Source organism: Phyllobates terribilis, unplaced genomic scaffold (genome assembly GCF_046119375.1).
Source record: "Phyllobates terribilis strain yellow unplaced genomic scaffold, ASM4611937v1 Scaffold_11__3_contigs__length_659146591, whole genome shotgun sequence".
Taxonomy (NCBI): domain Eukaryota; kingdom Metazoa; phylum Chordata; class Amphibia; order Anura; family Dendrobatidae; genus Phyllobates; species Phyllobates terribilis.
Window position 1 is genome coordinate 480,967,600 of NW_027362771.1, and position 15,282 is coordinate 480,982,881.

Genomic DNA, 15,282 nt, shown 5'->3' on the forward strand with positions numbered 1-15,282 from the left:
TTTTTTTTTTTTTTACTTTTATTTTGAAATTTTGCGCCTCTTAGAATTATACGCCCAGTGTAACCACCCACCCCCTGCTATGCTACTGGATGATTAACTGATATTGGCTGTGCCATTTAATCTGCAGAGATTCCCTTAAAGGGAACATGACATAAAAAAAAATTGCCTATTAAGATAATCTTGCAGATAATTACGTGATAATTGCAATGATGTTTTTAGCTAAACAGTATAATTATCAAGTAAAAACTTGCCTCCAAGAGTAAAAAAAAAAAACATTACCTGGAGTTATACAGTTCGGTTTACTGGCCGAGTGATTTGACGAAACGCCTTCTCTTTTAGACTGGTCACACCAGCGAGATTACATCGGCGGCGCCGTCGTCTTTGCAATCCAGCACAGACACTGGCATGATCTTGGCTCAGAACGCCTGTCATGCTGCGCAGTGAGCCAAGGTGTATACATATCATCCCCACAAAGCTCACTGCGCAGCATGACAGGCGTTCTGAGCCCAGATCATGCCAGTGTCTGTGCTAGATTGCAAAAAACATCGGCGCTGACGTCACCTGGCTGGAGCGATTAAATGAAAGCGAGAAGGCGTTTCTTCAAACCATGACTCGGTGACCCAGCAGTATACTGTATCGTCCCGATGACTCAGAGTAACGGTTTTCTACTCTTGGAAGCAAGTTTTTACTTGATAATTATAGCAAAACCACTACACTCATACTATAGCTAAAACATCATTGTAATTGTCACCTAATTCCCTGCAGGAGTCTGGGATTATCTTAATAGGTAATTTTCTGATTTCAGGTTCCCACTGACTGACTGTGGAGAGAAGGGCAAAGCAGCTTGGCCTAAGTTACATACAGTCATGGCCAAAAGTGTTGGCACCCTTGAAATTTCCAGAAAATTATTGCCATTACACGTGTTTTGTTATACACATGTTTTATTTCCTTTGTGTGTATTGGAACAACACAAAAAAAAGGCAATTTGGACATCATTTCACACAATACCCCAAAAATGGACTGGACAGAATAGTTGGCACCTTTCCAGGATTGTGAGTAAACAACTTTGTTTCAAGCATGTGATACTCATTCAAACTCACCTGTGGTAAGTAACAGGTGTGGGCAATATGAAAATCCCACATGAAACCAGATAACTAGGGGAGCAGTTGAATCAGTCTTTGTATTGTGTGCCTGTGTGTGCCACACTAAGCATGAAGAACAGAAAGAGAAGAAGAGACCTGTCTGAGGACTTGAGAACCAAAATTGTTGAAGAATATCAACAATCTCAAGGTCACAAGTCCATCTCCAGAGATGTTGATGTTCCTTTGTCCACAATACTTAACATAATCAAGAAGTTAACAACCCATGCCACTGTAGCTAATTTCGCTGCAGGTGGAGGGCAGAGCAAAAAATATTGAAAGGTTGCAACGCATGATAGTTTGGATGGTGTATAAGTAGCCCCAATCAAGTTCCAAAGAAATTCAGGCTGTCCTGCAAGCTCCGGGTGCATCAGTGGCCGCACAAGCTGTTCGTCGACATTTGAATGAAATGAAATGCTATGGCAGGAGACTTAGGGGGGACCCAACTGTTGATACAAAGACATATAAAAGCTAGACTGCAGTTTGCCAAAATGTACGTGAGTAAGCCAAAATCCTTCTGGGAAAGTGTCTTGTGAACAGCTGAGACCAAGATAGAGCTGTTTTGGTAAAGAATGTCATTCTACTGTTTACCGAAATCTGAATGAGGCCTACAGAGAAAGGAACACAGTCAAATATGGTGGAGGTTCAAAGATGATTTGGGGTTGTTTTGCCGGCACTGGGTGCCTTGACTATGTGCAAGGCATCCTGAAATTTTAAGATTACCAAAGGATTTTGGGTCGCAATATAGTGCCCAGTGTCAGAAAGCTGGGTTTGTATCCTAGGTCATGGGTCTTCTAGCTGGACAATGACCCCAAAAATACTTCAAGAAGCATCCAGAAATGGATGGAAATAAAGAGCTGGAGAGTTCTGAAGTGGCCAGCAATGAGCCCGCATCTAAATCCCATTGAACACCTGTGGAGATATCTCCAAATTGCTGTTGGGAGAAGGCGCCTTCAAATGAGACCTGGAGCAGTTTGTAAAAGGAGAGTTCTCCAAACTTCCAGTTGAGAGGTGTAAGAAGCTTGCTGATGGATGTACAGTAGGAAGTGATTGATTGCAGTTATTTATTACAAAGGGTGTGAAACCAAAGGAAATAGACATGTGTATAACAAAACGTGTATTTGCAGTAATTTTCTGGGAGAAATGCTTTATTTTCTAGAGCAATTTCAAGGGTGACGACACTTTCGACCATGATTGTATATTAGTCTGGTTCATATGGATAGGCTACCTTTTATAGCCTTCTTCTTGAAATTGTCAGGCAGCTCATCCCTAGAACCAGTCTGCTGAGCACTGAGCTACGAGCTAAGAACAGTATGAAGCCTTACCATTGTTTCTCTTTTTTTTTCTTTTGTCATTTACATAAGATTTATGTAAAAATGCATTTTTATATGGAGAACATCCTATTCAAATTCACTGAGAGCATATTGTTGAGTTTATTCATTATTTTTCTATAAGTGATTTGCATTATTCAGGCCATGTGTCCTACTAGAGTGTCACTGAATGCCAGTGTATAACATTGGTCATGTGCTATATTTGTATAGTGGGTGAAATAAGAATTAAGTCCATCACCAATTTTCTAAGTAAATATATTTCTAAAGGTGCTAGTGACATGAAATTCTCACCAGATGTCGGTAACAACCCATTCAATCCACACAGGCAAAGAAATCAAACACTAGATATACATAAATGAAGTTCTACTTATTTTGTCAGCTGTATGTATGTGTGTGATACATTATATATACAGTGGTGTGAAAAAGTGTTTGCCCCCTTCCTGATTTCTTATTCTTTTGCATGTTTGTCACACTTAAATGTTTCAGATCACAAAACAAATTTAAATATTAGACAAAGATAACACAAGTAAACACAAAATGCAGTTTCTAAATGAAGGTCTTTATTGTTAAGGGAAAAATAAATCCAAACCTACAGGGCCCTGTGTTAAAAAGTGATTACCCCCCTCTTAATTTATGTTTTAACTGTGGTTTATCACATCTTTGGGAAGCTGGGCTCAATTTCTCTAGCCACACACAGACAAGATTACTGCCACACCTGTTCCCAATTAAGAAATCGCTTAACTAGAACCTGCATGACAAAGTGAAAAAGACCACAAGATCCTCAAATGCTAGACATCATGATGCGATCCAAAGAAATTCAGGAACAAATGAGAAACCAAGTAATTGAGATCTATCAGTCTAGAAAAGGATATAAAGCCATTTCTAAAGCTTTCTAACTCCAGCGAACCACAGTGAGAGCCATTATCCACAAATGGAACTGTGGTGAACCTTCCCAGGAGTGGCTGGCCGACCAAAATTACCCCAAGAGCACAGCGACGACTCATCCAAGAGGTCACAAAAGACCCCACAACAATATCCAAAGAACTGCAGTTAAAGTGAGTGTTCATGACTCCACCATAAGAAAGAGACTGGGCAAAAATGGCATGCATGGCAGAGTTCCAAGATGAAAATCACTGCTGAGCAAAAAGATAAAGGCTCGTATCAGTTTTGCCAGAAAACAAATTGATGATCGACCAATACTTTGGGGAGAATACTCTGTGGACTGACGAGACAAAAAAATTTTCTTTTAGGAAAGAGTATGTCCCATTACATCTGGTGTAGAAGTAACATAGTGTCGCGCCCCCGGGGCTCTGGGGTACTCGGCACCATGCCTTCAGAAGCTTGGGGGGTATCACGGTGGCTGGCCCGGTCCGTGGCCCAGGGCGGACAACTGAAAAAAGGGGAATGCATATTGGGATAATAGTTTTGTAAATGTTCGTGACGCCACCTGTGGTGTCTGGTGAGGATCACCAGCTCTGCAGCAGTCCACTGAGGCCGGTGTTGTGGCAGCTTAGATGGTATCGCTCCCCACAGGTGGAGCAGGGCCTCAGGGCAGCATAGGAGGGGGGATGCAGGACAAAGAGGACCCAGCTGGGTCAGAGCAAGAATAGGAGCACACACGAAAGTCACTTCAGTACCTTTTACTAATGGAAATTCAGGCGTATCCCGGAGCACTGTAGGGTGAGGGGTGCACGTCCGGATTCTCCCCAGTGAGCGGGTGTAGGGCCTCCTGTTTCTTGCCTCTCTGTAGTAAGTTTCTGACCTGCCTGGAGCTAGGCCTAACTTGGTTTCTGTTCTGCACCTGCTGACTTGGTGATAGGGCCTTCTCTTGGAGATCACTCTCCCTATTCTCTGGGGTCTTCGTGATTCCTGACCCTGGTACGTATCAGCTTTTGGTGATCCTGGGACATGTAGTTCGCCAGGGGTTCCGGTTGTTTTCTACTGGTCATAAAGATCCACGTAGACTCGGACCCGGTGTCCGGTATATGCTTCTGGGGTGAGCTTGTAAAGCTCCTCTGCCCCCTATGTTACTCTCTTCCACTTGCCTTTGGCCCCGCTCGGGCCCTCACTAGGCTACACACACTGCAGCCGGGATGCTGCTCTTCTTCGCCGCTTTCAGAGTGTCAGCACACTCCTAGCTCTCTATCCTGAGCTCTGTCAGTTCTAGTCTGGACTCACTCTACAGACTATACTGAACTCTTTCTGCAGGAACTGCTAGGCTCTGGCTCGACTGCACTGACTCCTTCTGTGTCTGAGCAGGAACTGCTGAATCACTGCTCTGCCTGGCTCCACCTTCCCTTTATATATCCCTAACGGGCTCCCTCTGGTGGTCTGAGGTGGAAGGTGGAGGTGTGTGTATGCTGTGGGGGCCTCTTGTGGAGGAATCCTTCTATACACCCCTCTAGGATCTGTGGTACCAAGCGCAGCTGGGCGCCACAATAGCATTTCAGAAAAGAAACATCATACCAACTGTAAAATATGATGTTGGTCGACTGATGGTCTGGGGCTGTTTTGCTGCATCAGGACCTGAAAGACTTGCTATGGTAAATTGAACCATGAATTCTGCTACCAAAGAATCCTGAAGGAGAATGTCCAGCCATCTGTTCGTGAGCTCAAGCTCAAGCGCACTTGGGTTATGGAGCAGGACAACGATCTAAAACACACCAGCAAGTCCCCCTCTGAATGGCTGAAGAAAAACAAAATTAAGACTTTAGAGTGGCCTAGTCAAAGTCCTGACTTTAATCAGATTGAGATGCTGTGGCATGACATTTAAAAAGGCTGTTCATGCTCGGAAACCCTCTAATGTGGCTGAATTGCAACAATTTTGCAAAGATGAGTGGCCAAAATTCCTCCAGAGCCTTGTAAAAGACCCATTGCCAGTTATCGCAAACACTTGATTGCCGTTGCTGCTGCTAAGTGTGACCCAACCAGTTATTAGGTTTAGGGGGAAATTACTTTTTCACACAGGGCCCTGTAGGGAGGGATTTCTTTCCCTTAATAATAAAGACCTTCATTTAAAAATTGCATTTTGTGTTTACTTGTTATCTTTGTTTAATATTAAAATTTGTTTTGTGGCCTGACACATTTAAGTGTGACCAGCATGCAAAAGAATAAGAAATCAGGAAGGAGAAAAACACTTTTTCACACCACTGTATATATATTGTGTTTGTGTGTTTGTGTGTGTGTGTGTGTTTTTCCACCATTGGTCCACTGTATTTGAAAGTGCAATCAGACTGTCTCTCGACAAAGACCAAAATGGCCCTCTTGGCATCAGTCTGGTAAATGAAGCGCAAACAGATGGATACGTTTGGCGTAGATATAGGACAAGCGTGGGGCTCTGACACAGCATGAAGCCTTTGTCAGCTTATGACTGGATCAGGTCCAGTTCTTGTTCTGGAGAAAGTGCTGAATTCCGCATCGCCCGTGCTCATTACTGTGGTCAGAAGATGACACATGCCTGAGAAGTTGTTTTCTGCCTGCAGTTATCATATCGGATAGTGATCCAATCATTAATTACTGCGGTACTTTTGGTCATGCAGGCTGTTCGGTAATGATTTTGTATTATGCTGCGATTCTCTTCATTACTATTGATTATTGGTGTCTGTACTACATGGCTGCCCTGTTTGTAAATCACCGTATACCCAATCACTGTAGAGCAGGGATGTCAAACTCAAATACACAGAGAGCCAAAATTAAAAACTTGGCCAGTCGCGGGCCAAACTTGATATTTATTTTAAAAAAATGTCTACAATTGAGAGTTTTTCCTTATCATTCTTTACAGAATAATAGCCCCACATAGTCCTCCATACAGAATAATGGGCCCCACATAGTCCTCCATACAGAATAATGGGCCCCACATAGTCCTCCATACAGAATAATGGGCCCCACATAGTCCTCCATACAGAATAATGGGCCCCACATAGTCCTCCATACAGAATAATGGGCCCCACATAGTCCTCCATACAGAATAATGGGCCCCACATAGTCCTCCATACAGAATAATGGGCCCCACATAGTCCTCCATACAGAATAATGGGCCCCACATAGTCCTCCATACAGAATAATGGGCCCCACATAGTCCTCCATACAGAATAATGGGCCCCACATAGTCCTCCATATAGAATACTGGGCCCCACATAGTCCTCCATGCAGAATACTGGGCCCCACATAGTCCTCCATGCAGAATACTGGGCCCCACATAGTCCTCCATGCAGAATACTGGGCCCCACATAGTCCTCCATGCAGAATACTGGGCCCCACATAGTCCTCCATCTGTGGGCCAGATTTGGCCGCGGACCAGAGTTTGACGTGTGCTGTAGAGCAATAATCACACTTATCAACCAGCCACAAATTTATAGGCCAGAAACCCAAATACTCCTCCTCCCTTCCCTCTTCTTTTTTTTTTCTTTGAAAATTCTGGTTTCTGGTCCCTTGAAAATAAGGTGATTGCATATTTTTCTCTGCCTGAACGCCTAATGATTGTTTGTAATCTGTGAGGAAACCTGGGAACAACTTATCAATTTTCCCATCCGCAGCACCGTCACAGGGGACATTTACATTTAGGTCACGGCCCCACTATCAGTATTTGGTCAGTATTCAGTCAGTAATTTTTCTCAGGAGTGGGTGATAAATGTAGAATTGGTGACTTATCACCCACTCCTGGTTTTGGCTCCCACTCCTGAGAAAAATTACTGACTGAATACTGACCAAATACTGATAGTGGGGCCGTGGTCTTAAAGGGCATCTGTCCATAGGATCAACCCTTCTAAGCCGTCTATATGACCATTTAGGTCATAGGAAGCTGAATAAAATGATACCTTGATATTTGCGATCCGATGTCTTATTCCAGAGAAAGCCATATTTTTGTTATATAAAAATGATCTCTTCCAGGCTATGGGGAGGACGCTGCCTGGAAGATAACTCTGCCTCCAGAGGTTATTTTATGTAAAGGGGGAGTTACCAGTGTGAGACAAGTAACTAACACAGAGCAGGAGAAATTAACCTGGTCTTCTTGCAAACACATTTTTTTGCAGCACTCTGAGCTCTGCTTTGTTGTAACACTATTACAACCCTGTCTGCCTGTGAGATGGAAGCTGAGAGGAGCCCTCAGATGTTTTGGGTATAATCACACACAGCTCTGCAGTGAGATCAGGAGAGCAGAGAGCAGCCATCACACATCACACTGGTAACTCCCCCTTGATATATAATAATCTGTGGAGGCAGAGTTATCTTCCAGGCAGCATCTATCTATTTAATGCCACTATTTTCTATTATACTTTTAATTAAAAATTCCCTATCTTTCCCTAGCTATACTAACTTCTTTTTTTAGTTTTTGTTTGCAAGTTCATTTTTGATGAAGCTTCATTTGAGAATCCCGGTGCATGCTGGGATACTCAAACAAAGCGACATCAGGGGGCAGAGGTTGCGGTCACTGCCGCCGCCCCTGCCCTGAAACTAAGTGTTATTAGTGATGCTCGTTTCAGGCGCATGGCTAGCCCCTGCGCAATATGCACCATAAGAGTGCGCTCTCTTGCCTGCTCAGATCAGCAGTTGAAGCCAGCAACAGAGCAGAGTGCACTGTCAATGTGCCTTGTAAGACAAATAACCGGTACGCAGAGACAAGCATGTGATGTTACTTGTGGGGGTGACGATTGTCTCTGCACACTGGGTATTCGTCTGACAACGCGCACTGACAGTGTGCTCTCCTGCTTGCTCGTTACTACTGATCTGAGCCGGTGAGGGAGCGCTGTCATTGTGCACATCGCGCAGGGGCTAGCCCAGCTGCTAATAAACAAGCGTCACTGATGAAAGCACTGGGATTCTCAAACAAAGCATCATAAAAAAGTAAGTTGTTAGATACCGTAGTTAGGGAAGAATAGGGAATTTTAATGAAAGTATATTAGAAAATAGTTTAGTGGTTTTATCTCTGGTAAATTATACAACCCAGTTATGTAATTTATTTCTATTTCTCCAATTTGTTGTACCTGCGTAGATATGACTATTTAGTGGTAACTAAGCAGAAAATCTTTTCACCTTCTCAAAACTAAACATTTTACTGTTAGTCTGGAAGAAAGATTTATTGTGACCCTTGTCCTTCCATGTTACTTCTGCAGGGACAACTAAGGCATTTTCTAGTATGATGACCCCCTGCACAAGGCCACCCAAGACTCATAATAGTGCTCACACATATTGTTGTGGTTTCAATGTTTTGCTCCAATGTAGATAACTGGCTTGGAGGAGAAGGGAGTATTTGGTGCAACCCCCTGAAAAAGCAGGTTTGTAAGAATTTTGTATGGCTCCTCAATGGGCCCGATCACCGCTACTAGAGGCCTTTACCCAACCTTCTGTGGATCGGTTACTTTGGGGGAATTACTATTACTGCCCTTCTGCACTACCATGGCTTGACTTATGGTATGGCCGCTAGCCTGAGCGGAGCTGCTTCTTTGGCACTGACATGTAGCTGGGTCTTGGGCCTTATGTGGCTGACAACACAATATAGAGAATTTTTTTTGGAATGTCCGATGTCTAATACACTCTATAATGTGACGAGTTCTTGTGAACTGGCTGAGATTTGTCTGGTTGTAGTAAGTACTGGTATACTATACACAAGCAGAAATGGCCTCATTTATCACAATTGTCTTCCATAAAAATTTACGCCAATAGCAACGGATTGGAGCACCGCTTTTATTTAACGGTAAATGAGAAATACATCATTGCTGCTATGAGCAACGCGTCTGGTTCTTCTGTTAGACAGTATTGATGAATGAGGTTTTACATCTCTGAATATAGATCTGATATAATGGGGCGTATGGGCTCAGAACAAGTGAGTGTTTTTTTTTTTTTTAAATAGATTGATATATATCTGCTCTGGAAACTGAGAGATATTGTTGTACATGATTAAAAAATGCAGGTGGAAGACTATTCCTGACAACGTCTGTCGGGTGATGGCTGTTGACATCTTGTGTGCAGTAATAAATGACAGCTCTTGGCGTCTTCATTTTTTTTCTTTCTGATATATTTGACATGGCTAAATTCAGGCCCTTATCTGTGAAATGAATACCACTTCTGCACATCCTCATCTTAGGTTGTACTTTTTGAGTTACGAAAATAAAATTTTGTTTAATAGATGTAAGTGTGGTAGACGACACTTAGGTCCTGATTCATCCAACAATTTTTTATAGCATTCTAGTATGAAATTATTTGAAATGTTGCAAATGTCGACAATTTTGACGTTGTTACGCTAGTTCCAGCCAGCTCTGCCTACTTATTGAAAAGTGGGCAGAGCTTCATGGGCAGGCGGCTTAGCTGAGAGCAGCCATCAAAGTTATTATAATCGAAATGCACTCTAGTCCCTAACTGGAGTACATTTTCTGCAATTGCACACACGGCAGCTGAGATGCACCAAATTGCTTAAGACGAACACCTCTTACTCCAGTGCCCGGCTTATCAAGACTAGTGTACAAAACACCAGCCCTGATGAATTGGGGCCATAGCGACTGCGACAAACTGCTTTTTACCTTTTTAGTAATCTGTGCATAATGTCAATGTTCACATTTTAAGATCATGTCCTTTTTTTTTAGGTCCCAAATTCTGTGCTAATATATTACTATATCTTTATAATGATCCGAGTAATGGCGGGTTAACATGGCACGATCCAGGTGGTTAAACATTTGTCTACTGATGATCGGCTTGTATATAGCCGGTCGTCTACTGATCTGTTTACACAGGCCAATGACCTTTCTAAAAAATTATTTAACCCAATGGACGAGCAAAATGCTGGCCTGTTTAGACGGGTTGATAGTCGGGAGCTTCCTACAAGCGCTCATTCTTAGCGTATTGGCTCATCTAAATGGACCATAAAGCTACTTTCACTCATCCGCTTTTCTTATGTTGACCATTTTTAAGACGATCAACGCACATAGTTTATTGGAAACGTGTTTTTTTTTTTTTTTGCTACTTGAACCTGTTTGTTCATTCCGTTAAACACCGTGCATGGCTTATTCTCATCCGTCTTTGATGATCAGACTCAGCCTTTCAAGTCTTTTTGGGGGGGGGGATCCATCAAACATGGATGAAAATGCAAGAAATCTGTTTTTAATCTTCTTTTTTTTTTTTTTTTTTCTTTTTTATACTGATCCATTACTAAGTGTGAAAAGAAACGGGCTCAGACAGGTTACCTAATTCAGTTTTAAAAACGGATGCAAAATTGAGCCAAAAGTGATTACACTTGGAAGAAAAACAATTCCATTTTTGACTGCTATAAAATCAGAAATGGATTTGTGAATTTAGTCTTATGCTATTCTGAAACCAATGCTTCAAAGAATAGACATGGCTAAAAAAAAATAATAAAATAAAAGAAATAATCTGGTTTCCTGTGATCACCATTACCGGAAACTTAGATGGCTTGTCACTTGCTCAAAAAAGTGAGACTCCTAAAAATCCCTGAGCGTCCCTGATTCTGGCACTTTTTTCTGTTTTGCACTGCGTCATTCCATTCTAGAGATATTCATATTTGTTTCTTCTCCAGCGCACTATGTGAAATTTCTGCTTTGCAGTCCAACTGGGCGTTTCTTCAGAGTCTTATCTGGAGGCGTGCACTTTCACCCCTCCCTTCCACGGCATGGCATCATCTGGAACTGATAGACTGCTGCGTCAGCTGCTGAGCTGTGATTGTCAGCGTCTGGGAGGAAAGAGTGACAGCGCACGCTCCCTGAGAAGACGCTGAAGAAATGCCTAGTTGGACTGCCAAGCGGAGAATTCACATGGTATTTGGGAACAGAAAAAAATGTGAATATCTATGTAATGGAGTGACTTATCGCAAAACGGAAATAAGCGGCAGAATCAGGGGAGCGCAGGGATTTTTACAAGGTTTTTAACTCCTTTTTTTTTTTTTTTTGAGCCATTGACTGGTCCTCTGTTTTATTAATGAGTTTAGTCTGTATTCGATTAACTTCTTAGCTCCCTCTAGTGGTGGCTGCTGGCAACAAGAATGTTATTAATGTGGATCTGTAAAGCATCTTTTATGACTATGCTACATTGTGTTCTTCTTTTTATTATTCCCATTAAAAATTAATGAATAAATTTGTTAAGTGGGAGTTGGCAGTATAAGATTGTGTAAGGACATAGCTTTTGACAAAAAGAATGGTAACACACAGTTGTCATTCAGTTTGTATAGTTCTAAGAGTAATTAAAGTGGAATAGCACAATAAAAAAAAGTCTTAAAAGATTATTCAGAATAATAATTTCATAGAGTACAGTTATTTGAGAATTCTTTAAACCTATGCAAGACAGATAGCGCTTTGGATCAGAAAAGTCGAGCTCCCACTACTCTAAAGATATTTTCTGTTTTAAAGCGCAGACGTGTGATCCTGTTAGATTGAATAAGATCTAGTGCTGGGTATTAGAGGGTTGCCCGGTCACAGTATATTGTTGACTGTATAGGTAATTGATATTAAATTGGTGGTGGTCTGACACCTAGCACCTCTGTGGTAAGCTGTTATTTGCTCAGGCGGCCACTTGATGTAAACACTAAGCAACAACCAAGCATTGCGCAAAAATTTTAGGACTATATAAAGTGTTTTACTTGGTTTTCTGCCGTAAACACTTTTATGTATCACTCCTTTTGAACTGAGCTGCAAAATACAGCCCCATTCTTATGTAGCGGCCGCTGCCAGGTACTGCAGAACGGATTCAGCAGCTACACATTGAATGAAACTAACTTTGCAATTCTGTTCAAAGTGTTTACATCTGGTAGCCACTTGAGCAAATAACAGCTGATCATGGGGGTGTCGGGTAGCAAATGCCCATCAGTCTAATATTGATGACCTGTCCCTTTTTGACCAGAAAACCCCTTTAACCATGAATGTGATCCCCAGTTTGGACAACCACTTCTGTTATCACAAGGAGCCGATTAGCTGATGGTTAAAGTGGGCCTTGCCACCTCAGCCATTCACACCTTGAGCTGGTCATCTGGATATCTGCTAGCCAGATGTCAGCTTTTCACATTAAAAATAAAAAAGAGCAGCCCTTGATGGAAGTATAAACTGAAGTGAATACCTTTCTCTAGCTTTCAAAATTTTTTTACTGTTCTCATTGGGTTCATAAATTTTTACTTTTTGTATTTTCAGAACAAACCTTGAGGCCCTTCAGAAGAAGTTAGAGGAGCTAGAATTGGATGAACAGCAGAGGAAGCGGCTGGAAGCTTTTCTCACTCAGAAGCAAAAAGTTGGAGAACTTAAAGATGATGACTTTGAAAAAGTTTCCGAACTTGGCGCTGGGAATGGTGGTGTGGTCTTTAAAGTTTCACACAAGCCATCTAGTCTTATTATGGCTAGAAAGGTGAGCCATTGCCATTTCCTTAATGGTTTAGTCAATGTAATAAACATATTAAAGGGGTCTTCCAGGATTGAGTTCATGAGTCTGCTGTAGAGTACTGCTGTCTTATCGCCCATCGAGTTACCGGAGCAGTTTTCAGCTGATTGGAAGGTGCTGTATGTTGGTCTCATATTGATGGATAGGACAGTAATATTTTTATACCTGAACAACCAACCCCTATTAATATGGTTGTGTGCAAGAGCCTAAATATTCTTAGGAGATGACAAGGCAATAATAATGGGGCTACATGGTATTATGCTGTTGTAAAAGATTTTGGCATTTTGTCCCTTACAATCAGTACTGCACCATGATTACTGAAGCAGCTGCTCTATGGCCCCCCTTGGTTTTCTTAAATCAAGTTATTTCTTCTTACAGCTAATTCACCTGGAGATTAAGCCGGCAATTAGAAACCAGATTATTCGAGAGCTACAAGTTCTGCACGAGTGTAACTCCCCATACATTGTGGGCTTCTATGGGGCATTCTACAGTGATGGAGAAATCAGTATCTGCATGGAGCATATGGTGAGTACGGCTTCATGGGTGGATAGTGGGGCCCTGAACATTAAGCAATGCTGATTGGGAAATTATTAAATAAAATATTCCATAATCATTTATTTAGAATAAAGAGCAGAAATGTCTTAAGTTACATAGTATCTTGGTGAGTAAGGTTGATAGCAGGCATCAGTCAAATCTAATTCATCCTGTGTTGTTGATGAAAAGGAAGTAAAAAAACAGCCATGGAGTGTAGTTCCTAATTGTCTGCAATATAGAGGAAAAAAATCCTTCCCAATTGGTATCAATCAAATAGGTTGCCCACATCACAGCAGGTAATGTATAAGGTGAAAGTTAAAGAAAACGTCCTAAACTAATCGATGCAAATCTGACCTTCTAAACTGCTGGGTTTGCAGTGCTAATGGACCCTCAGTTTTTAAAAGGTTTATAACACAATGAACGTTCATCACGTCTGCCCAGAGGTGATAATTATCTGATCACTGGGGGTACTGTTAATTAGCTCCTTATTCTTCATTAATGTAAGCGAACAGTGAGGACGAGTTTGATTCGGAGAGGTGGTCAAACATGGCTGGGGCTGCTCCATTCAAAGTCTAAAGGGCTGACAGCTGAGTATAGGGCCCTGCTTTTCTCCGTCAGCTTTGTAGACATTGAATGCAGTTTTATGGCGTATGCAGTGAGAAGAAATCAGGGCTCAGGACCTCCTTTCTTGGAATTGTGGGGGTCTATATGATCAGATAATAATGTACAGTTCCTGTACAAGAAGGGTATGTTCAGGTGCTAAGGTCTCTAGCTCCAGTGAAGAATCTGGGCAAAGGAATTGTGACTTTTAGGCCACGGCCCCACTATTAGTATTTGGTCAGTATTTTTTCTCAGGAGTGGGAGCCAAAACCAGGAGTGGGTGATAAATGCAGAATTGGTGACTTGTTTCTATTATACCTTTTCTCTGATTGTTCCTCACCTGGTTTTGGTTCCCACTCTTGAGAAAAAATACTTACCTAATACTGATAGTGGGGCAGTGGCTTAGGGAAATATCTAGCTGACAGGGGGAATAAAGTTCTTAACCTGCAGATTAACCCCATATCTGCAGGTCGATAGCCTTTTTTTTTTTTTTTTCGGTGACAAGTTCCCCTTAAAGGGGTTGTCTGGCCTTAGTGTACAAGTCTGCAGTCGCTCTGTGAGTGCAGATTTGTGAATCTTCACCACATGTGCGCTGTGGGGATTTTTCGGTGCCAGTGCTGGGAATGGTGGCCAAGTGACCTCAAGTATGTGATATGCATACTCCCGGTCACATTCTGACTAGACTGTTTCCGACCTTGCTCAATACACTTGCATTTAGCGAGGCCAGAAACCGCCTAGTCGGAATGTGGCTGGTAGTACACATATCACATACTTGTGGTCACATAACCGCCGTTTCTGTCACCGGAGAATCCTCAGTGTTGCATGATGTGAGGATTCACAAGTCTGCAGTCACATGGGAAGACCGGACAACCCTTTCAAGTGGTTGTCCATCACCTCTCTTCTCTGCCCCTTGTGACATACTGTGTGTGAAGACACGGGAACATCCAATGCTCAGCTTGTCTCATCTAATCAATAGGACTCTCCCATCAATTAGGCTAGACCGGCTGGGCATCTAATGATTGCCTCCTTTAAAGTCCTATCTGCATACAGAGGCACCAAAACAGCCCCTCTTTTAACTATTCCAGCATCATGTAGAAGAAAGTTTCATAAGTCTCAATGACCTTACTGCAAAGAAATTGTTTGTTTTATTTTTCAGTTTGTTTCTATATTTGCCAAGACCTTTGGTATATTCACAGGGAGTTTTTAACATGGATTTTGGAACAGATTCTGCTCCAAAATCAAAATGAAAAACTGTTTCAATTCCTCCTTAAATAAGCTTCCTATTTATTGCAATGGGGATTGAAGCC

The 15,282-nt window shown here is 42.1% G+C and overlaps 1 protein-coding gene across 1 annotated transcript in view; it reads left to right on the forward strand.

The window, feature by feature from the left end:
- The window catches only part of MAP2K1 (mitogen-activated protein kinase kinase 1), a 57,500-nt gene that overhangs the window by 16,740 nt on the left and 25,478 nt on the right, over positions 1–15,282 (forward strand). The window contains exons 2-3 of the mRNA XM_073653448.1: positions 12,598–12,808; positions 13,220–13,366. Coding sequence (XP_073509549.1) covers positions 12,598–12,808; positions 13,220–13,366 — 358 coding nt within the window. The remainder of the gene's footprint in view (positions 1–12,597; positions 12,809–13,219; positions 13,367–15,282) is intronic.